This window comes from Caloenas nicobarica, chromosome 11 (genome assembly GCF_036013445.1).
Source record: "Caloenas nicobarica isolate bCalNic1 chromosome 11, bCalNic1.hap1, whole genome shotgun sequence".
Classification (NCBI taxonomy): Eukaryota; Metazoa; Chordata; class Aves; order Columbiformes; family Columbidae; genus Caloenas; species Caloenas nicobarica.
In genome coordinates, this window is record NC_088255.1 from 21,986,390 (window position 1) to 22,009,261 (window position 22,872).

General features: G+C 47.2%; 1 protein-coding gene across 2 annotated transcripts in view; it reads left to right on the top strand.

Annotated features, from left to right (window-relative positions):
- Nucleotides 1–2,141: 2,141 nt before the first annotated feature.
- GRM7 (glutamate metabotropic receptor 7) overlaps nucleotides 2,142–22,872 on the top strand; it is a 248,344-nt gene continuing 227,613 nt past the window's right edge. Inside the window, exon 1 of one of the 2 annotated variants that reach the window (XM_065642466.1) lies at nucleotides 2,142–2,675. In XM_065642466.1, the coding sequence (XP_065498538.1) occupies nucleotides 2,166–2,675 (510 nt within the window). In that variant the 5' untranslated portion in view covers nucleotides 2,142–2,165. The remainder of the gene's footprint in view (nucleotides 2,676–22,872) is intronic. The other variant, XM_065642465.1, reaches the window with a different exon arrangement.

Here is a 22,872-nt window from a genome sequence, read left to right on the forward strand (position 1 = left end):
ACTGGCAGAGGTTGGAAGAGGAGCTGGAGTCTGACCCAGGGGCTGTGGGGAGGCAGCAGCCAAGTCACCGACATCTGTGACCCCCTGGCACGTGTGTGTCCCGTCCTGCACCTGAACTTCCCACTCTCAGGATGGCGATGGTGAGCAGGTGTGGGTTTGGCAGGAATGTTATGGCTGAGCCTTCATCCGTGCTGAAAAAAAATGATGAACAACAAGGCCTGGGTGATGGCATGTGCTGGATCACGATACCCAAATTACCATGCAACAATCTCTTATGATGTTTTCAGTCCATGGAAAAAGTAAATTTTGCTCCCAAGCCCAAAAATTGTAATTTCTAGTGGAGAACTCCAGCCGCTTTTATCGCTGTTTTATCCTGGCTTTACTGCAAAATCCCCCAACCTGCTACATCTGTCCAGTTCTGCTGCCCTCCCCGAACACCCCCTTTCACCAAGGATCATTCCTGTGCCTCCTCTGGCCGTGGTGGTGTTTGCACAGCACCAATTTGGAAACCTTGGTTGTAGTAGCTTCTGCCAAATGCAAGTGGACACAGAGAAACAAGGGGAAAACAAGCAAATAAATAAAATAAAAACAACCAAGCTGAAAAATATGGTAAGGACACAATCTTAAAAGTGCAGAGGTTTTGTGTTAAAATACCTTGATAATATCGGATGATGTGTCACCAACCACTAGGCAGCTCCATCTCAGTCCAGACCTGACCAGCAAAGCCACTTGTGTCTGCCAGACTAGTCCTGCTGCAACATTTCAATGCTGGGAGAGAAAATTTGGCCAGGCCAAAACAGATAAAAACCATCAGTTTTTACTGAGGTTTTTTACTGTTAGAACAGTAACAGCTACGTTACTCTAACTCCACCGAAATATAATGTGTTGGAAATTAAGCAATCCCTGTAGCTGTCTCTTAGTGATAACACCTCAGAGTGGCAGCTGGACCGGGCAGGCTGGATCACTGCACACCAACTGCTGCTGGTCCAGGATGTGATAGGGGCCAAATGACAAACGGCAGCTCTACTCGATCTGGTATTTATGAAGGAAGAATTAAAAGTTGTCTCCAAAAAATGTGGTGGGTCTGGCGGGAACCAGGTGTCAGAGTTGTGTTTTGCGTTCCTCTTGAACTGGGCATGCGACGGGGGCTTGCTGGTCAGCCGGGAACGGCAACAGGTGCGTCCTGGGCTATTCTAGTCTGGGGATGCAGGGAACAAAACCAGGACATTCCAGCGTTCTCGAGATTTCGGTGTGCCGAACAAAAACAGGTCTGGAGGTCTTAAAACAGAATGAGATGAGCTGCGTTACTTTGGTTTTGGGGGCACGGGGTTGCACCCAGACTCCTCCTCACTGGCTCCCTTGGTGCCCCCCTCAGCGGGAGGAGGGTCTCTTGGCCATGGCAAAAGCCGGGTTACTGGTTTAGACGCAGCTGGCTTGCTGGGCTGCTCCTGCAGGGAGGGGGTGGCCGGCCGGCCCCCGCTGTTGTCCCCGGCCCCCGCGCCGTGTCCCGGCCCCCCCGGGCCCTGCTGCCGGCCCGAGCCGGCGCCGGGGCAGGAAGAGGAGGGACGGGAAAAGGGGGAGGAAGGGAGGAGGATGCTCCAGTGGGGCTGAGCGGGCGTCCCCAAACGGCGGCGCCTGTGGCGAGTGCAGCCGCGCACCCCGCGCCCCGCTCCGCCGGCGACGCCCGGGCCGCCGCGCTCCGGATCGGGCCCCGGGGAGCGGGGCCGCCCCGGTTCTCCCCTTCCCCGGTGGTCCGGCCACCCCCCGCACCGCCTGTAGCCTCCCCCATCCCCACCGAGGCCGAGCCGGTGGAGCGGCCGCCGCCACCCCGCTCCATCCCCAGCCCCATCCTCATCCCCAGCCCGGGCTCGGGCGGTGCGGCCGCATCCTGCGCAGCGGCGGCGGGCGGGGCGGCGGAGGGGGCGGGAGGCGGAGAGGACCGGCCACCATTTAAAGCGGTAGCGGCGCGGCGCGGCTCCCCAGTGCCGTGCTGCCGCGGAGCGCGGCGGAGGCAGCCGCGGCCAGGGCGGGCGGGAGCGGCCGAACCTTTCCCCCCCCGCCTCCCCGGCCCATCCCGCCCCGCCGGCCCGGCCCCTCCGGGCTGCATGAAGGCGCTGGGGAGCGCGGGCGGGAGCGCGGGGCAGCGCCCGGGCGGCGGCAGCACCATGGTCCGCCTGGGCAGGCTCCTGCGGCTCCTGACTCTGCTGAAGTTGCCCTGCTGCCTGCTGGAGTTCCTGCTCTCCGAGGCGGCCCAGGGCCAGGAGATGTACGCGCCCCACTCCATCCGGCTGGAGGGGGACATCACCCTGGGCGGCCTTTTCCCCGTCCACGCCAAGGGCCCCCCGGGCGTGCCCTGCGGGGACATCAAAAAGGAGAACGGCATCCACAGGCTGGAGGCGATGCTCTACGCCCTGGACCAGATCAACAGCGACCCGGACCTGCTGCCCAATGTCACGCTGGGCGCTCGCATCCTGGACACCTGCTCCCGAGACACCTACGCGCTGGAGCAGTCCCTCACCTTCGTCCAGGCTCTCATCCAGAAGGACACCTCCGACGTGAGGTGCACCAACGGGGAGCCGCCCGTCTTCGTCAAGCCGGAAAAAGTAGTTGGAGTGATCGGGGCGTCGGGAAGTTCAGTGTCCATTATGGTGGCCAACATCCTCCGGCTCTTCCAGGTAGGGCTGCGCGGCGGCGGGCGGGCGGGTGGCGGAGCCGCTTGCCGGCGGGCCGGGCTGCGCCGCGGGGCTCTGCCCGCCGGGGCCGGGCGCTGGAGGCGCCCGCGGCTCTCGCCGCTTGGAACTCCGTTCGTGCCCCTTCAGGTGCTTCGTTTGCTTCCCCTCCGGAGCATCTGGTTTCCCTCCCAGCCACGCTCTCTGTTTCAGCATCCTCCCCCGTCTCCCTTCTCCACGGTGCATGGCACTTTCTGGATTTATCGCCCCATTTGCAAGAAGCAAGCCGTGAAGGGAGCGTGGGGGTGGGGGGGGGGGAGACGATGATTGAGATGGGTTTGCGTTAGAGAGAAATATGGCTCGGCAGAGATGCGGGTGCAAGACAGCGGGGGCACGGCCGGGACGGGCTTCGCGCATGAAATCTCCGCAGCCGCCCCCGTCCTGGGGGCCCGGGGGGGCGGGTCAGGGGTGCTCTGCCCGGCGGCTCTTGGCGGAGACGGGGCTGCTCTGGGCAGCTCCAGCCACCCGACCGCTTTCTGGAGCCGGCTCGGTTCGGGCTCCCTCTGCCATCCGGGAGGGTGCGGAGCCAGCGCACCCCCCGCTGGGACGGGGACGGCGGGGCCGTCCCGGGGGCTGGGGGCGGCTTGGCCGGGCTCCGGCTGCAGCCCGGGAGCGCCGCTCCGCGCCGCCGAGGCTCCGGCAGCTCCCGCAAGCGGCCGGGGATGAGCAGAGCCGGCGGATTGAAGAACCGTGCGGGGGTGTGTGTGTGCGGGGGAGACGCTGCAGCGCCCGCCCGATCCGCTGCCACCCCCCCAGGGCTCAGCCTCGCTGCCTGTTGGGGCACGGAGACCTGTCCCCCCCCGCCCCCGGCTGCAGCCTCCTGCCCTTCTCCCGAGTCCGGGAGAGAGCATCTGTCCGGGGCGGGGGTGTCCCCCGGGGCGGGGGTGTCCCCCGGGGCGCTGGGTGCAGCCGCCGGTCCGGCAGCGAGCACCGGGTGCTGCTCGGCAGCGATCGCGGGTGCAGCGGCAGTGACAGAACCGCCACCAGATGCATCGTGAGCAGAGGAGTTTTCTCGCTTCCTATCCTACGCCTTCGCATGCGGAAGGTGGTGGTGAGGTTTGTTTTATTTTTGTGCAGCGGGCGGAGAAATCCCCCGCTTTTCCCAGCTGGAAACTCGTGAGGTTTTCATGGCAAATCCACCCAGCAGTCGTCGTTACTCCTTATTCCCAGCTGGCTGTTGGTGCCAGATAGCCCATCGCATACAAGATAAACGGAGGGAAGCGCCTTCTCCCACCGCTGCCCTTTGCACTACCCAGCCGGACTTGGTCCTGTTCATTTTGCTGAAAGACCATTAAGGATCTGGTTTTGTTTTTCTTGCTCATCTCTCCCTCTTGGCAAATTAAAATGCAACTTGTACTGCTGCTGGATTCAGCGGCGTACTGAATCTCTAACGATTTGTGCGGGTTTAACATGCGGGTCTTCGTACTGAAATGCTGCCTCTGAGCAAGCAGCCCAGCTCGTGTGCGTGAGCAAGCTTGGCATCGCTATGTGCACTGTACTTGTTTCTGTTCGAGACTTCTTGCATTACAAACACCCCTTCCCGGGCTGCAAAGCAGATGATCTCATGTCCTGCTTGAGCTGGAGCCGAGAAGCTGGGAGGGATGCGAGCGGTGAAGTTCTGATGAAGTACAGGTTCAGCAGCCGCTCTGGGTTTTGCCAGCCAGCAGGCTGAAATTGGCCAGCTGGTTCGTCCCGAATTGCATTCAAGAGCAAATCCTGGGCACTCTGTACTGAGATCTCGCTCAGAAGGAAATCCTGGGCACTGGGAGCCTTTTGTGTAATGCCACAATACCTGCAAAATCCTTGATATGTTATGTAATGGAGTTTGCAGAAAATAAGACATTTGGGCGGTTTCTGCATGTAGACGTATTTATATAAATCTAAAAAATTTAATGTATTGTGACTAAGCATCTGTTCAAAATTGCTTTTCAACCAAATCATCCAGAAAGCAGGAACTCGTACGTACTGAGAGGGATTTTACTGACCATGTACTTTGCAGTTTGTTTCTGCCTTCTTTAAGCAGATTTTCATGCAATAAAACTGTTCCCTATTGTCCTCTCCTCCTTCAAAATACAGTTCAGACCATGTCCCAGCCAGGGGGAAATAAGAAAGAAAGAGCTATTTTAAGAGAGAGGAGGAGAACTGGACCTATGAAGCAACTAAGTACTGTTGTGTGGAGGTGGGTGAGAAGCTGTAAGTTATTGGGAAGAAAAAAACAACCACAAAAAACTTATTAACATCAATACTTTCTCAAATGCATGAGCTGCTGCAGCCAGCTCGCTTCTCCTGGGCCACTGCAGGGTTTACTGACCGCGGCAGTGGTGAAAGGTGGGTGACTTGCTCTTGAACACGTTTTCCTGCTCAAACTGGCTTGTCCCCAACATCTCCCAGATGAAAACTCTTTCCATCTGTGGAGGCCTCTGTGAAGAAATCTCGCTGGTGTGTACATTTCTCTGACAGTATCTTGGAAGAGAAATATTTGTACTCTACCTTGATGCAGGGAGAAAATATTTACGTATATAACCCCTACAGGGCACAGTGGGGTTTCCTCAGCCAGGTACTGATGCTCAAGGGGCTTTCTCTCCAGGAGGGGCAAAATTTAAGCTGTTTACCTTCCTCTCTGGATACGAAGTTACAATATCTCTCCATGCAGCTCACCTGTCTGTGCCCAATCCAGCAGAGAGGTTTGGGAGCATCTTTAGCTGATGCCAACAGGTGGATCAGTGGGAGAGAGCAGCACTGAGGTCCTCTGGTTGGAATTGATCCCTGTAGTTATTGTGTCAAGTTTTGTAGAAGTAAAAAAATGATGTGAAGGATCTACATTATGCTTGGGTTTTAGGAAAAGTCCCTCCCCCTGCCTCTGTCTCTCTGTCCCCATTTATCCCTGCATTGCACCTTGGATAGAAGATGATGGGACTAGTCGGGGCGTTTTCCCTGGGGCTGTGGGGATGACGCCGAGTCCCAGATGCTGCTGGAGCAAAGCGAAGCCGTAACCCTGGCGGTGCCTGTGACTGACGTGCTGCTGCTGATGGAGCGAAGCTGTCGGGGCTGCTGAGGCTCAGACACAGTCGAGTGGGTCATCGCTCTCTGAGTCACCCAGGATGTGCTGATGCCTTGGAGGTGGGCACGGGAATTGCCAATGAGGGCAGGGTGTCTCCCAGCGCCACGTACGTGAGGATTTCTCTTCCAAAATGACAACTGATGAGAGATGCAACTGCCCTGCACGAGCGCAGGGTTTAGAGGAAGGAGGAGGCTTTACACCCAAGTTCAGGGCCTGTTACTGCCATGAACTTTGTGTGGGACCTTCCCTGAGTTCCTCCAGTTAAAATGTTCAGGATCATCCCAAGGTCCATCCTGAGGAGCAGGTCAGAGCCACGGCTGAGCCGCCCGGAGCAGAGCTGGGTGCTTGAGTCCCTTGGGAAGCCGAGGCAGACGAGCTCTCACCTCGGAAGGGGTCGAGCTGGGGGTGCCGCTGGCTGGATAATTTATTTTTGCATCTCCATTATTTAACTTCATCCTCTTCAGCAGAAGGATGTGTGTGCCCTGGCAGGGGTTAATGGCAGATAAGCCTGCTGGCAGTGTCCCTGTGCAGACCAGAGCTCCCGTTCCCCAGGGGTTGTGTCCCCTCCCTGTCCTGGCCATTTAGCATTCTGTGATTCTGTGGGTGGGGACGGTGGGCACAGAGCTGCTCCCGGCACCCCCAGCTCTGCCGCAGGGCCTCACATTAACGCAACACAAGGGGCGATATCCTGTGTGGTGGACCGTGGAGATGGGAATGCATAAATATTCAAGTATGTCAAATAGAGAGACTTTTTCAAAACACAATTCTGTTCGAGCATGCCAATAAATAGTGTGCCGATTGTAAATTAAATATCTGTTCTAAAAATAAACCAGAAACAATTTGAAAGGCTGTTTCCAAATGCATCGGGGAGTTGAAGGCAATATGTTTTTAGGCTGCAAGTTTTGCATTGTAAAATATATTGTTACTTCACAGTATCATAGCTTTCCTTACAAATTTAACTCCACGAAATTCAATAACTAAGCTGAAAAAAAAATTGCCAAATGTTTCATCTGTTTCATATTTTCTGGGAGAAGAACCATGCAATATGGGGAATATTAGCATACTGATTTCTTTTTTTATTCTGGAAAACTAATTTTTGGACTCCCTTAGAACTACAGACTTCTCATTACAAGCGTTAATAATGAACTAATTACTGCTTCAGGTTTTTGTCCTCAGTGGACGTAATTTAAAATAGTCAGTCAACAATCGTTCTTTCTAGCCTGAATATCTTTTTGCTTTTCTCAGTGATGGTTCTTGTGGCCCACAGGGGTGTGTTACCCAGCCCCTTCAGGGAACTTTTGAGAAACCAGCGTGGGATAAAAGAGTACAATGAGATTGGGAGTGTAAATTGAAATTTTCCGCATATCCCTTGGGGGCTGTTGGCTGTATTTCCATCTGCGGGCACCTTCCTACTAAATGAGCAAGATGAAAGTTGCAATCCTGCCTTCTGGTCGAGACACATTGAAGCCCGCAGAAACACGATTATTCAGAAAGGAGCCCAGCTTAGCAGCGCAGCTCGGAGTTGGATGCTGCTTTTTTCCTTAGAAAAGAGTGTGTGTGCCAGGGCTCCGAGCGAGGATGCTCCTCCTCTGCCGAAGCATCGCCAGGCTGTGGCTGCAGCCGGTGTCGGTGGGCGGTGTGGTCCATGGAACGCGGCTCTGGGGCGCAGGGGTGAGGGATGCACGAGAATCGCTTTGCGGAACGTGTGATCCCATCATTTCAAGAGATTCTTCTTAAGTGCGTGGTTTTTAATTAATTTCGTGCTGCTCATCCGAGGGCGAAACTTCATGGCATCACTGAAAGATTTGGCCAGTGTGTGAGTAGCAACAGAAGCAAAAATCTGGCCTTGCCAAAGTGCAGCCAGCAGTCTGAAGACAGGAGGGTGGCTGAGAATATTGCAAAAGGCTGAGGATGTTTGATTGTGTAGGTTCTAGAGTGTTTTTTTCATAAAGCTCTACAACATTTAGTAAAACCTGCAGTTTTACTAAGTTCTCACAAGAACATTATTGGAGGCCTTATTAGACTTGCAGGGCGTTTCAAACAGTGTCTGTAATTCCTTCACCCTGCAGCAAAAGCCTTTGCAAACTGATTGTTCTTCCCTCTCTCCCTCTCGTTGACATTTCCGGCAGGAATCCGGGATTTAGGCCCAAAGGTTCCAGCTGTAGGTTCTGGGTGCAAAGCCAAAGCCTCGTGTTGAGCCCCTCATGCTGAACTCGGCTTAATGAGGTGGTAGGAAATGGCCAATTTAATTGACTGCAATGTACCTGCCACGGAGGGGACTCGGGTTATTGCTGGTTTTGGGAAGAAAACTAACACACTCCAGCAATATTTTTCTCTAGATGCTAATATATTTTGGATTCATTACCAGTTTATTGCATTTTCTTCTTCTTTTAATGAGACAACACTGGTTTTAGGAAGTAGAGTAATGTTTCATTTTATAAAATATATTTCAGGTACACTTTTTCGGTTAGAGTCATAAAGAGAATTTAACAAAAAGCTGAAAGCAGGAAGCAGTAAACTTTAATTCTTTTCAAAAAATGGCTTTTGTGTTTCTCAGCAAGCTTGCGTTTTCATCAGTCTCCAAATATTTGTCCTTGTTACTGACGCACCTAATACACGTCAACAAGCTGAGCCATGCGGTTCTGCTCTATTGTTGTGGAAATATTGGGCTACATTTAATAGATGTGGAGTCTTATTTTGCTGGTATAAATCAAAAGCAAAGGAAAATCCCTGCTTCAAGGGTTCACATGTTTCCACGTGAAGTTACTAACGGAAGGCTGGAGGTGCTATGAACACGGTGAGTTGGAAGTAAAAGTTATTTTCTTGACAGGGCAAAATTCAGTATTAGCAATAATCTCGGCTCTTAATCTATTTTCAAGTGTCTCTCTGTGGACTTTGGGTAGAAGGGACCGCAAAGAGTCGTCTGAACCAAGACTGGCTGTGCCTGGAGAGGGATGATGGTGCTTGTGTGAGCCAAGGAGCAGCAGAGGACGGGGGGATGCTGGAACGCGTCCGCGTTACAGTGAACGCAGGTTCAGCAAGTGCTTTTGTGCAATTCCCAATTTACTCTTTGAAACGGAAGAAGGTGACCTCTTTGGAATGACAAATGGAGGGATCATTTCGAGGCGCTAATTTTTATGAAAGAAATATCGATCCGGTTTTGAAACTCATAACACTAATACTGTAAAACTACATGTCCTATATTCTGTATTTCATTCTATTAAATGAGTTTTGCTTGGAGGCATTAAAACCATCCGACGCAATACTCTGCATCACAATATCAGATGTTATTTCTATTTATAGTGGTATTCAAATTAATCTCAATGAGTGACAATGCTGACTGTCTCAGACACAGGACTATGATGAATTTTATCATAATATTGGAAGATACGAAGCATGTAATTAAGGCTGTTTGGAGAGCATGGAATTCAATATAGTCAGGTCATTAGTGTAGTGGAGTGGGTATCCAGGCAGAGAGAAATTTTAAGAAAAACAAGTATTTCTAAATCCTTTCTCGTTCCGGATGATTCCCAAGGTCCTATAAAGCTGACGGCAGTAGAGAAGCATCACCAATTTAGCGGAGACTAAAGCAGGGCCCTGTTATGGACCACTACAGCGTGGCAGCCCTGCCCCAGGCCACCGGTCACTCGTGCATGGTCACCAGGGATTTGACCTGCCAGGGCGACTCTCATACCTGTTGTCGGGTCAGACATGGGGAAGAAATTGTTGGCCCTGAGGGTGGTGAGAGCCTGGCCCAGGCTGGCCAGAGAGGTGGTGGATGAACCATCCCTGGAGACATCCCAGGCCAGGCTGGACGGGGCTCTGAGCAACCTGAGCTGGTGCAGATGTCCCTGCCCATGGCAGGGGGGCACTGGGGGAGCTGGGAACGTCCCCTCAACACAAACGATATGATTCTATGATTCTATGACCTGCAGACCATGGAGCTGCCATGCAGCTGTACTACATGGGGAAGAGACTCCAAATGATGGTGGGACCTTCACATCTGGGCCTTGTACCTTCTCCAGGGACAAGTGCCTCCAGTTGGCAAAATTTGTCAAGTGGTGTTATATTTCCAAAGAAACCAGAACTCCAGCAGTGTTGCCCAGCATCCCTCTCATTTAGTCTTTATTGTGATAAGTGACGCTTTTGCTGTGTCATTTGGGAAGCCCTTGTCTTCCCAACGCCCTGCACTGCCTGGCGTGGCACAGGTGACATCTTTTCACGTGTAGGGCACACCAAATAGCTCTGGTTTTGTTCAAAGGGTAGCCTGACCTGTGAGGGTGAGAGGGGCAGGTAGGACCAGTCTTAAGTTGCAATATTTCATTCTGATGATGGTTCTGCTTAAAGTCTGTGAGCATGTTCATGCACGTAGGTGGACGGGATCCGGCTGGTTCACGCGGAGAGTTTCAGGCATCGCTTTGTCCTGGTACCGTCCCGCCCTGGTCTCTTGCGTGTTCCCCTCTCATTTCCAGTGAGGGTCCCGTTGCCAGCTCCTCCCGGTTCTCCATCCTCATGGTGAGCCACCGGTCTGAGATGGGACCTGCGTAGCCGGGCTGGTCCTAGCAAATACTTGCCTAAGTGCTTTTATAAACTTTTCTCAGGAATATTCTACAACCTCCATGAAAGGCTATTTCTTTTCCTCTTAATAGCCAGCTTTTAGCCTCTTTGCTGGAAATTTTCCTGGTTTTGTTTTGACTGTACTTTCACAGCAGGCTGCAAGGCTTAAGTGCAACACCAGATGCAGTAGGTCTCTTCCTAAAGCAAGACTTCTGCTCTCCCTTCTGTGCTGGAAATTAGGTACAAAAAGCAGAGGGTTTGAGTGCTTCAGTGGGAGAGATTTATCTGCAAGATTAACATACACTCAGCTGGGACTTGTGAAACTCCATTTCTCTCTGATTCAGGCTCAAGATGTTAGCCTGAAGTCCCAATGGTCTGGATGGGTACTAGTGGTTATTTTAAATTCTGTCTTGCCCTAGTGATGCGTTTCCAGTCTGTGCTACCTGTGCTAGAAGACAAACAAAAATCCCACAAGAAATTTGCTTCCATGCTAGTCCTTGTTTAAAGCACTGAAATTTTTTCAAATGAAGCAAGTAATAAAATCCCAGTTGTCTCTATTGAGAATCTTGGATGGAGAGGACAGAGGGCTGAGGATCTCAGGAGACCTCTGTGCCTCCGTTGTCTCAGATGGAGATGCTCAGCTTCGGTGCCTTGCAGGTTTGTTTTCTCTGCTGCCATTTTAGAACTTGTGTAGAGCAAAGCATTCTGCAAGCTCATATGCAGAAGATTTCCTAATAAATTTATTATTCATAAATATTTTAATAACAGTAATTAGGCATTCATCAGAATGGAGATTTGTTTCAATGTCATTACATTCAGCCTCATAATTATATGCATGGTATTTTTGTGCACAGTACAAACTGAGTGCAGTTGCTTTGCAAACGTATTGCAGCACGTGGAGGAATTCACATCTGTGCAGGGTTGGCATTGGGCAAGTTGTTCAAGTTCTGGTATTGCCAAAGAAAGCTTGACCAGACCGACTGGTGGCAAATTCCCTTTTCCCTACGAACATGGCCCTTAATTCTGGGAGAGCCGCGTGTTTGCTGCTTTCCAAGTACCTCTGCTTGGGAAACACAATTTGCTAAGCTTGATAAACTTTTTCGTTTTCAGCCATGATGCAGAGACCGCTAATGTTTAATCCCTGCAATATGAGACTCCAGGTAGCACACTTACTTTAAATAGTGAGGGTATAAGCATATACTTTCTAATTTAAAAGTAAACCAAAGATCATCTCTTTTTTTCCAGGATGAGCTCGATGTTTGATAGATCGCTAATGCTCACTGGGAGTTGTGGCAGTGCATCCTGTCTATCGCAGTCCTTAATTTCCACGGTAAAAAAAAGAAAAAAAGTCAAAGGCAACCTGATTGAATCCCACAATTTTAAAAAGTGTTTCTGTGTGGCTGGGGTCAAGTTCACTGCTGATGGATGGCAGCGGAGCTCTGACAGCTTTTACCAGCTGTCCTTACACCAGGCTGTGCCTTTCTTTTCTATGAATATCTGTTTATTCCCTTTGGAACCGGGTAGGTTCCCCAGTTCGGTGACCTTCGGGGCATCAGGTGTGCTGAGCTGCCCTTAGCGCGGTCATTTCTGTGGGCAATGCGTGAGAGATGAGTGTGAAACAATAAGATGCAAGTTAATCTAATGGATGGCTGAAAGCGAAGAAATTGCCCTGTTGCCACGAGAGCCTGGACAGCAAAACCAGCAGTTTTACCTGTGCTGGGACAGACAACGTGCCCAGAGCTGGTTCCTCTGCTCATCCCATCAAGGTGGAGTCATAACAGGCAGGATCAAGGCCAAATCCTATTTAATAAAAAAATGGCAGGAATCAATCAAAAGACACAGGGAAACTGTCAACTCAAATTTGTCTGGAGGTTGTTATGATAATAGAAATAAAAGCCAGCACTTATAGAGATGTTTTAGTGATTTTTTTTGAAGAAGGTAATTTTGCAGCAGGACTTGAATGCACAGATGTGATACTGACAATAAAAATTAACTGACTTTTTGTGGTTTTGTAGTTTTTATATCTGACAGCAGTACAGAAAATCTCTGAGTATTAGTGATGTAAAGGAAATTATCTTGTTCAGGTGCGTATACCTTTACTACAGTAAAGGATTTTCAAAATTAGGAAAGGCTATTTTGATATTTGGATGTCTTGATTCCCCAGCAAGTCTGTGGCAACTCCACGCCTGTTCCAGTGCTTGAAAAAATTTCCTGTAGCAGAGCGTTAGTGTCCTAGATAAAGCGATTTGTGAACAGTATGGCATGCTGTAAGTTGACACAAAAAAATTAATTTTCCATCTGCCTGCAGCAACCACGATGGCATCAGCCCTTGGGGAGTTACAGCTTGTTTTCACTCTGTTAGCTGAGCTGGATCTGTGGAAATGGAGAAGTGACTTGACTTCTTGGGGTGTTATGGAAGATGCCAGGACAGCTGCAGAAATCTGTGCCACATCTGGATGGGACAGCGGGTGGATGCTGCGCAGGCTGCAGTGGTGCCAAAGCCCATTGAAAGGCAACTTTCATCTTTAGGAATTTTTTTTTTTTTTTTTTTTGGTGATACGGTAAACTGTGAAGGGCATTAAATCCATGAAGAAATGAAAGAAATCACAAATAAGAGTTTTTCCTACCTGTGATAAATGTATTCTGCTAGAGAATCAAATTGTTACTAAAAAAGCCCCCACACCCTGTGCTTATTCTCTCAGGAAGAATCTTCTTACTTTTCAGAGGAAAATAAACACCTCTGAGCACAAAAGCACTGAGGGATGAGGCTGATAACTCTCTTATGCAGTGTCCTGCTCCAGACAAGCAAAGCTGCTGCTGCTCGAAGAAATCCATCTGTTAGGGAAATAATGGTTGGTTATTCAAATGTGCGTCATGGCTGCATTTGGGATGAATGCACGTATGTGAAATAAAGCTCATACTTGTTTCTGAGTACACATCTATGCTTCATATTATAATTACACTTGATATTTAAATATATGACGGCTCTTTCCTGCTTATGTTAACCAGCAGCTGATCCTGGCTCTAAACTCTGCTCAGCCCCAGGGAAAATGCCAAATTTGGGGCAGGTTGGGGACTCTCTGATGTGTCACAGGGCACGTTTGCAAACACGAAAATGCAGCAGCGGCAGCTGGGGCACATCATTCATGGGCGAAACTCTGAAAAAAGTCGTATTGGTTCATCAAAAATATGAACTGTTCCACAGGGCAAACCAGCTGATTTGTGATACCTCTATGTGGCAAATTATTATATACATTTCTATGCAATGGTTTATTTATACAGATTGCTTTGTTTTGCCTTTTGCTACTTTTTCAAATTGAATTTTTGAGCAATAACTGTGTGCGTCTCCCTCTTCCCTCCCTCTGCTGTTCCTCCTTCAGCTCCTAAGCAGCCTGGAAAATTGGTCTGACAGTTGATCCTAATCTCCAGGGTGAATTTTAGATAGGATGCTATTGGGTTCATGAAATGAAGTTTTTATTTCTTGTGCCATTATAAAGGTATCATTGAGCTAGCAAAACTAGCAAGTCATTCTTTTTGTCTTTCCTACTGTTTTTGTAGAGCATGTTAAATCTTATCACCTAAATGACAATAAACATGGCACACATTAAAAATAAAAATAATGAGGTATAGTTTAAACACACAGTGAGGAGAAAACACAATCATCTTTCTCAATTGAACTGCATATTGTTCATGAATCTTTTTGTTGTACTTGTTGACTGAGATTTTTTTTTTTAATGTGCTCCATGAAGACAAATTAAAATCACCAGTTAGTTAATGAAATAAAATTGCACTGAGGTTTGTGCTGCTTTGCTTCTCAGTTTTAAACTTTGCATTATACCCTTGCAGTTATATATTACTATATCCTGACATATAGTTACTATATCCTAGGAGTTTCTCAGTGATACCTGGTTTGCTGGGAGGTGAGATGGAGTTTGGGCTGTAGCAGCGTTTGGGTTACAAAATTACCTGGGGAAAGGGTGGAAAATGCACCCTGGGGGTTGTCAAAGCTGGTAAGTGGAAATAAAGTACATTTCCAGTTCCTCCCATTTTCATTTTATCCCAGCCTATGTCTGAAAACCAAGTGGTTACATTGATTATGACTGTAAAACTTAATACGACATTTTGGTTGTAACTGGCGGTAGCCTTTTGGGGAGTGTTTCAGTGGTGAGAATTAAGGTTACAGTGGATCCCTCAGACCCTTTGGTTGCTCTTTGGGCGATCCCTTTGCCACGGTCCACATTCGCAGGCTCAGTTTTTTAGTCTGCTTTGCGCTGACTAAATCCGCATTGCCTTTGGTTGACCGGGGGGTTCTATAGGGCTGCTCTTCCCTCCTGTGTGTTTTCTCATGGTCTGTGGTGCCCCCCTGGTGACACGGGGACAGTAGATGACACAGGACCCAGTGACCATCGCAAACCCCCAGGGAGCCCTTCGGAAAAGCTCTATGTGCTCAGTGAATTACCCGGGATACTTATCGCAGGGAAGGGGCATACTCGGCTAAATGGCAGCCTGTCACTGCACAGAACAAAATACTCTTATAAGCTACAGCAATTTTAAAAACAGAAGCCAGGGAGAAAATGGACTCGCAGGTACAGAGCACTCAGACAGGGAATTGGTCCTAATGCTGGGGATGGAGACTGGCAGCTGCAGGAGGGAGCAAAGTTACTGCTCTCATCTGTCCCCCCCTATCAAATGTATTTTTGTTCGTAATTTGGACAAAGAACTCCCTCAGACTTGAACTTTTTCTGGTTTGGCTGCCAGGTCCAGGCGGGGTGTGATGGGGGATCGACCGCAGCCCCACGGCTGCTCCGAAGCACTGGTTTGCTTTGGAAAAACCTGCATCGTATGAAATCCGCCAGGCCCGGATTAGATAATACCTGATTTCCAAAAGTAATTCATGACCTGCTCCGGCGTGTAGCGGATGAGTACTTGTTGTAAGCCTCAGAGCCTCTCAAACTTGGCAAATTTATTGTCAGAACAGCAAAAAAAGGAAGAAAAATTTTTTTCTCTCCAGGTCTTTTTTTTCCCCCCCCTCCTCTCTGTCCCAGTGCTCACATAAATTAAGCAAACATGGTACAGCTGTTTTCCTTAACAGCTGGCAACGTGTGGTATGTACAGTTAGACCTGAATCCATCACCAGATGCAAAACCCACAAAGCATTTCACCTTTCTTTTTGAAAGGCATACCGCTCATCTCAATTTCAGTTATCACTGATACGAGACAAATATTTAGAAGACATTGTTTGTTTGGTTTGGACCTATAAAATATACCCTGTCACGGAAATCAGGGTGTAGCTCAACAGAATTTGTGTGCAGTGTATAAACCCTTCACCATGAGGACTGTCCTAAGGACATGGGTCTGGAAAGCTGTCCAGCGAGGTTTTGACCTTAACTGGGGCTTCTGATTGCCAGTATAATAGTAAAAATATAGAAAATGTTGTAGAGGCAGTGCATAAACACCTGGCTTTTTGGCTGGAACAACTGGTCAGCAGAATTACAGATTGCCCTTATCCCAGGATTTTGCTCATTTTGTTTCACAGATGAACACAAAATCTACCCATAAATAACCAACTCAACATCATCTTCTGCAGTTTTGAAAAGAAAGAAACCCTGCCCATGGGCTAACAGACTAATAAAGTGGAGTGTCTTCTCATGCAAAAGAAAATCCTATCTAATTTTAACAAGGTTTAATCTCTAACTGTGCCAGGATTGCTGACTTTTCAATAAAATTTCGTTGCTTGAGAATCCCAATTGATTTGGAGAAGGATTGAAATACATGTACGTATGTTGGCAATTAAGCATTATTGCCATTATTGGGTTTGGTCAGGTGGATGTGCTGGTACCATTAACAGCTTTGACATACCGGTAGGTGGAAGGGATTGTGGTGGGATCTGGTTTCTGCACCGGCTGATACTTGGCCTAACGTAGCTTTGGGTGTGAACCAAAGTGGGTCTGGGTGGACGCGGAGTTGTGTGAGTCTTAAGCCCAGCCTGCGAGAGGATCAGCGCCTTTTTCTTGGCAGGACAAAGGGAATCGATGATATCTGTGACTTCTGTGTAAGAAACCTTATCCCTGGAGCGGCAGAAGCAAAACCTGGCTTTTGGAGCTTCAAAACCGCAAGTGGGTGGTACCGGAGCTCTGGTAGGACCAGCTCAGTTTGACCCGCCGAGTACTAAGCGCTGTGAAAATCCAGCCCGTCGAGATTTTGGGCATTGCTGCGATGGATCCTAAGAAGAGGCAAATATATTATAGTATTTTTTTTTCTTTGTGTTAAAATGAACTTCTCAGGTTAATTAGTTGATTCTCCCCTCTTTGCGCTTTATCCTGTGTCTCCAAATGAGTTTTTCAATTCACACCTTGGTGACAAGAACACGATTGTGGGGAGCAGCGATCCCAGCTTTGCTGGTGATGTGTCTGACCAAGGGCATCGACGGGGTCCCGGGGAGACAGGAGCCTGCACTGCGGAAAGCAGCAAATGGAGCTGTCTGGGTAAAAGGAGAAATGGGATCATATGCTTCCTTCAAGATGTGATCACGCTCTTCAGATTTTTGTAAAAAAAAAAAAAAAAAAAGCCCCCGACCCAGTCAGAAAAAGCACTTAAAGCTTCAGATTTTTGTTAAAAAAAACTTGCAGACATAAGCCTGCCCAAAAGGCTCAAAACTCACAGACATTATGAAGTTTTAACACAATTATTTTAGTGGGACTATGGATTTTCACAGTAACTCGTGGCTAGAGGAGCTGGGATTATTGAAAAATCATGGAAATGCAATGGCAGTATAATTACAAAGCTCTAAATATGCTGCAAGGTGCTCAGGATGTTTCTCAAGTCTTTCTCCAGTATAGAAAGAATTTAAACATGAGAAAAAAAATGTTTATAGGCGGTTTTAAAACTTTAATTCAGTAGATTTCGGCACTTTGACAAGTGAAGACAGACGTATTAGAAATGTCTCATGCTCTTCAATTTAAAAATACTCCCTAGTACAAAAAGCTGTTGAAATTTGATTAAAATCTTACATAGTGAAAAATTGTACTTGTGCGGCATATGAAATAGAGAGCGTAAAGATAATTCACGTATGCTGGAGTCCCACCAGCGACCGCCGCCGTGGAGCCATGGGGACCCATCACGTTGAAGCTTTTGCACTTTTTGACTTTCTCATGTTTAATTCCCTAATCCAGTGCTTTGGCTGGTGATTTTGGCATCCCGAGTGCTTGATCCTCTTCAAAGAGTTGACATCCTCTCAGTGCATTAATTCCCCTCTGGCATTATGATGATAAGGTATTGATGAGAAAACTTGGAAGATTAAGACTTGAATTGAGTAAGAGGAGGACTAACCTTAATTAATGCGTGTTCCTGCTTCTTTTATGACAGTTTATCTTCTCTTCATTAATGTTGTTTAAAGTACATTATAGATATGTTGTTATAGACTTATTTCAAAAAGCGATGGTGAGTAGCTGGCATGATCCAACCAAAGGTGATACTTAGATGGCCAGAGAAAAAGTAGTTACCAGTGTGGTTAAGCCATCTGCACCCCAGGACTTGGGTGAGATGCCTCCTGGCTGGAGTTGGCCTCTCTGTCTCCGAATTAAATGAAAATTAAACCGAGCAGCCTCATGAATCTTCTTCAGCTTTGCCAGTTTTTATTGACTCCTGTAATTGCTCTAATGAGACGCTGCGTTTAAGTTGTCTAGTCGCTCCCACCCACTAGTTTTTCTCTTGCTTTTCTGAAAGTCTATTTTTCACATGGGCTGCTCTCGTATGCAGTTCTTTACATTAACAGTTTTTAAATGACAGTTCTTCTATATCTTTTTTAAAATGTTCTCTTGGGAATTATGCTTCAAACAGGGAAATTGTATGTTTCATTATCAAAAAGGGTTCAGGCTTTATCAGAGTCTTTTTGTTATAGTTGTCAGGGAGGTTTTCATTATTATTGTTAAATTGAATAATGGGGAGGAACCTGTTCTTAAGTCTTTGTACAAGAACTAAAATTTAAATCCAGATAAACCTGCTCTGTTTGTAAAAGTGACTTTTTAAGGTTAACTGCATTTGGTTACAATCATTGGCTTTTTTACTTTATCTGAATTAGATAGCAAGGGGTTTTGCAACTGTAATAAGGGAAGATTGAACCTGGCTTTTAAATGTACGTGGGATATCTGGTAGTTATTTGTCGGGGACTGTTATTTCTCGGTAATCAGAAGAAACCCTCAGCCTCTCAGGGCTGGCAGGGATGGAGCTGTAGGGGAGCAGCGTGGAAAGAGAAGCTTCACAAAGACCTGGAGCTGCATTTTCTTTGTAGTGAGTACAAAATATTTCATTTTGGGTAGGGACTGAGATGCTCCCCAGGTGGAGCAGGCGGGACCCACCACCCTGTTCGTGGTCCTCAACAAGGACAGGTTGGGCAGCTCCTACTGGCGCTGCTCGTTCCCCTAAACCTCAGTTACTTTTGAGCCAAATGTTATAATTATGGACCATTTTCCTCTGGCTTTTCCCTGGTAATTAATACAGGCAGCTCTGCCGGTACCGGAGCATCCTCACCCACAGTTCACTGGTCCCATCACCAGTTTGCATCACTTCCAGAGCCGGGCTCTGCACCAGCAGCTCGGCCGGAGCATCATAAAGCTGGAAATATCACTGCACTGGAGACAGGATGCTAATTATTGTTCTGCATCAACTCAGTATTATTCAGAGCCATCAAACATCCCTGGGATGGCAACATCTCCCGATTTCTTGGGGCTGGGATGGAAGCTGAATAAGCAATAAAGAGATTAAAAGCTGGGATCTGAGCGAGCTCTTGCAGCCGGGAGTCACGGCAGCGAGAAAAGCAGAGGCAGCGGAGTGTAACCCTTTGGAAATGTGGGTCAAAATCAGCAAACACTTTTGAAATAGCCTTGTCAAAAAAAAAAAAAAAAAAGAGGAGGAATAGCTTGAAAATGTAAAAAAAAAAAATTCATTTGAGCATATTCAGGCTATCCCAGACTTTAAGGAGCTCCCAGTTCAGAGAAAGCGTGAAATGTAAATACTTTATATAATCTTTACTGTGACCATCATACTCACTATGACTATGAAATGCATCATTTTTTCCTTCGGATGCTGAAATTTTTTGACAAACAGGAATAAGAAGAGTCCTCCAGGATTGTTTTGGTGTTACGCTGTGGGAACTTTCCTTGTAATTACCACAGAAAGGCAAATTGCAGTCGGCATTTTAAAATAACAAGTTTAGATACTGACCTTTTTCAAAGGCTTTGATGAAAGATGTGAAAAATTCATTATAATATTTCTAATTTCTCGACATTAAAATAGGAAAGACTTTCTCAATGTGCATCTTCTCAAATAGTTATTGTCAAATGTCCTAGTTTAACAAAGGTCCCTCGAGTCTATGCATGCCAATGAACTTAACTATTGAATTTATAAATTGGTGCTAATATATGCTCTACAAAAGGAAAGGGTTTCTTTCTGTGTATGCATTGCTGTCATACAATTCATTACTATGGTATAAATGCTTGAATGAGTTTGGTCTATGGGTGCATAAATATATTTAAATAGATTTAAAATTAGGACTATTAAAATAACTACACAAATCCCCTAAGAGCATTTTGGCGCAAAATTAAACTCAGGACACACGTAAAATATAAAAAACTATATATATGATTATAAATGATTTAATCATTGTAATGAGTTGTTTTTTTATTTAAAGTCATAAGAAAGCTCAAAAATAATTCTTAAAGCAATTTCTAAGGCGGTAGGGACGGGAAACGAAAGCACCGGAGTGCTGTTCACTCTTGAGAAGAACAGGCAGAACCCTGGGTTGGTGCCAGTTGGTTTATTTTGCTGTGGGTGGGGTTGTTTGGGGGGTTTATCATCGACTTGAAAGACTCTCAACCAAACCCATTCTTCAAGGCTTTGTTCAAAGACACAATAAGACAGTCCCTGCTCAAAAGAATTTACCATCTAAGCAGAAAAAGAGCAACAAAGGGCCTGGAGGAAAGATGTATTATCTCCCTCTTGCAGATGGAAAATGGAGAGGCAATATAGATTGAGTTGCCTCTGAAGGTTTGAGACAATCTGTGCAGTCAACTTCCATAACCTGGGTCCCCGTGACCACAAAAATCGTCCTTCTCCGTCCAAACGATGGGGTGGAAGGGAGCGTTTTCCACGGGACACAACTTCTGTGCCTTCTTCCTTGCTTCTAGGGCTTGATATTATAGAATCATACAACTGTTCCGTTCCGGTTGGAAAAATTGTCAAAATTATCGAGTCCAACCATAACCTAACTGTGGCACTAAACCATGTCCCTAAGAACCTCGTATTCACCCCCTGTTTTCCTTGGCACCCTCCACGCTGCTCCGAGCATCATCTCAAAGGCCAAAGCCTTCTCTTTGGAGGGTTGGGACAGCTCTGCTTGGTTTGCCCAGCCTGTCGTTGAGATTCCTTATCATCCTTATCATCAGGTGAACCTGTTGACAGCAAGCCAGGTAGTTAATATTAACAACGGGCGAAAAGGAGAGTCCTTAAGCACTTGTTGCCGTTCACTGATAAAATTGTATCTAAAACGTAAAGGATCAACATATCGATATAGGGGGAGGTTAATGCTATTCTCTTCAGAAAAGAAAAGAAGGGAAGGGAAAAACCCCACTAATGCCTCAGAGAAGCAACAGCGTGTCCAAGGGCAGAGCAAGGCTGGAGCAGGTGTGAAACGGAGGTAATTAAGGTGACACAGGTGGGATCAATTAGGGGGTGGTAAATGAGAGGAGCTGTGGGGAAAGGGGCAGGAGAGCAGCAGGACCACGAGCTGCGTGGGGAGAGAACGTGGTCTCATCTGGTGAGTGACTATCCAAACTGCCTTGGGGTAATTGTTGTTGCACGATGAATATTTGGATGCTGTAATCTGCTGTGTTTGGAGGGTATGCTTTTCTAAAGGAATATCAGGAGCTAATCTTAGTGAAAAAGGCTCTTTAGCTTTCCTCTCTAGAGATCCTGGCAGTGCTGGAAGTTCCCGAAGTTTGTTCCTCTCTTGCCATGAAGTATCTGAGACCTGAATTTGACCCCAGTAATTCCTGTGTGTCATCTAAGTCCCCTAAGACCCCGCAGGTCTGTGTGTTAAGCAGCCCCTTGGATGGGCAGGAGGGACTTTAATTCACTGCAGTAGTCATCACCCTGCACCCGCATGGGGAACTCTGCTAGAACCTTCTTCTGGACCTCAGCAACTGAATGGAAAATTTGGCATTAATGAATCTGAGACTGTAGGAGAAATCTGACTTGCAACAGAAATTCGGGTACTGGTTCTTTTTTTAGTGGAGTACGGAGTGTCTCACGTGTACCTTAGAGAAGGTTTTCACCTAAAAGGAAGGAAAGGAGCACTTTGGAGTTCGTGCTGTGAATTTTCTACGAAGAATGACTTTAAATGCACTTTTTGTAATGCATGACTTTATTTATTTTAAAAAAGCCTGCATTATTAAATTTGGTTTTGTCTATGCAAACAAACATGAATTATTTTGCTAGCTCAAGTGTCTTCTCAGTCACCCATAAATAAGAAAATGACTTGAAAGTACAATTGATCAAAAATGATGCATTGAGTTTTTCCCTACAGGGAGGCCATTGAATTCAGAGTTCTGTCAGGCCGTGAATTTCTCACTCACGCACAGAAAGCCTTTCTCCTTCAAAGCTGCCTTTCATAATAATATCTTTGTTTTGTGCAAATGATGCAATAATTCAGCTAAATCTGCTCTCATTGAGGAAAAATAGAAATGAATTGTGTGTGACACGGAATGAATTTCCAGCCGGCTCGGTGGGAAGATGTAAACAGGGCTGACGGTCCGGGTTTCTCCCCGGTGAATTTGGGTCTGGCCGGTGGGTGCTGTGCCCAGAAGATGAGAAATTTTTCCGATGGCATGTAGGAAATCTTTTCCATTGTGGCTTGTTCTCCTCGAGCTTTTGGAGCTGCTAGTACAGCGGGGAATAATAAAAACAGATGGTTTCTTGCACATGCCAGCAGCAGCGGGGGAAGGAAGGGACTTTCGTGTTTGGGGTTTTTCTGTCTTCAAAGTGAGTTTGATTCAAATTTTGTTGAAAAGCACTTGTGTTAGCTTGAGAAGTGGTACGAAGTTACTGTCTCCCAAAATATGTGTATATATATATTTTTAAGTAACGTGGGGATTGGACTTGGTATTGGTGTCAGCCAACAGGAGCTGGGTTTGCATTGAACTGGCGACTTTCAAAGATTGTGGGTGAACACGCGATGCCCCGATAAGATCCCATTGCCTTCAGCAGTAAATATCTCCAAATTGTCGCCCGTCAGCGTCACCCAGAATGGCAGATTTCCCGGCAGGGCTGTGGGACCGGCGCATTTTGCCACCTCCCTGTCTGCACTTTGTCTTCTGCATTATCTGAGAGGGCTGGGGGGGCTGGAATTAGCAGCATCAAGAGAATTTTGACGAGATCAGGTGTACAGTTATAAGTGGATTATGCAATGTTGGCTGTAAAACTGAAGTTTAATAAATGGGTCAAACTTATTCCAGTTCAGGGAGCTAATGC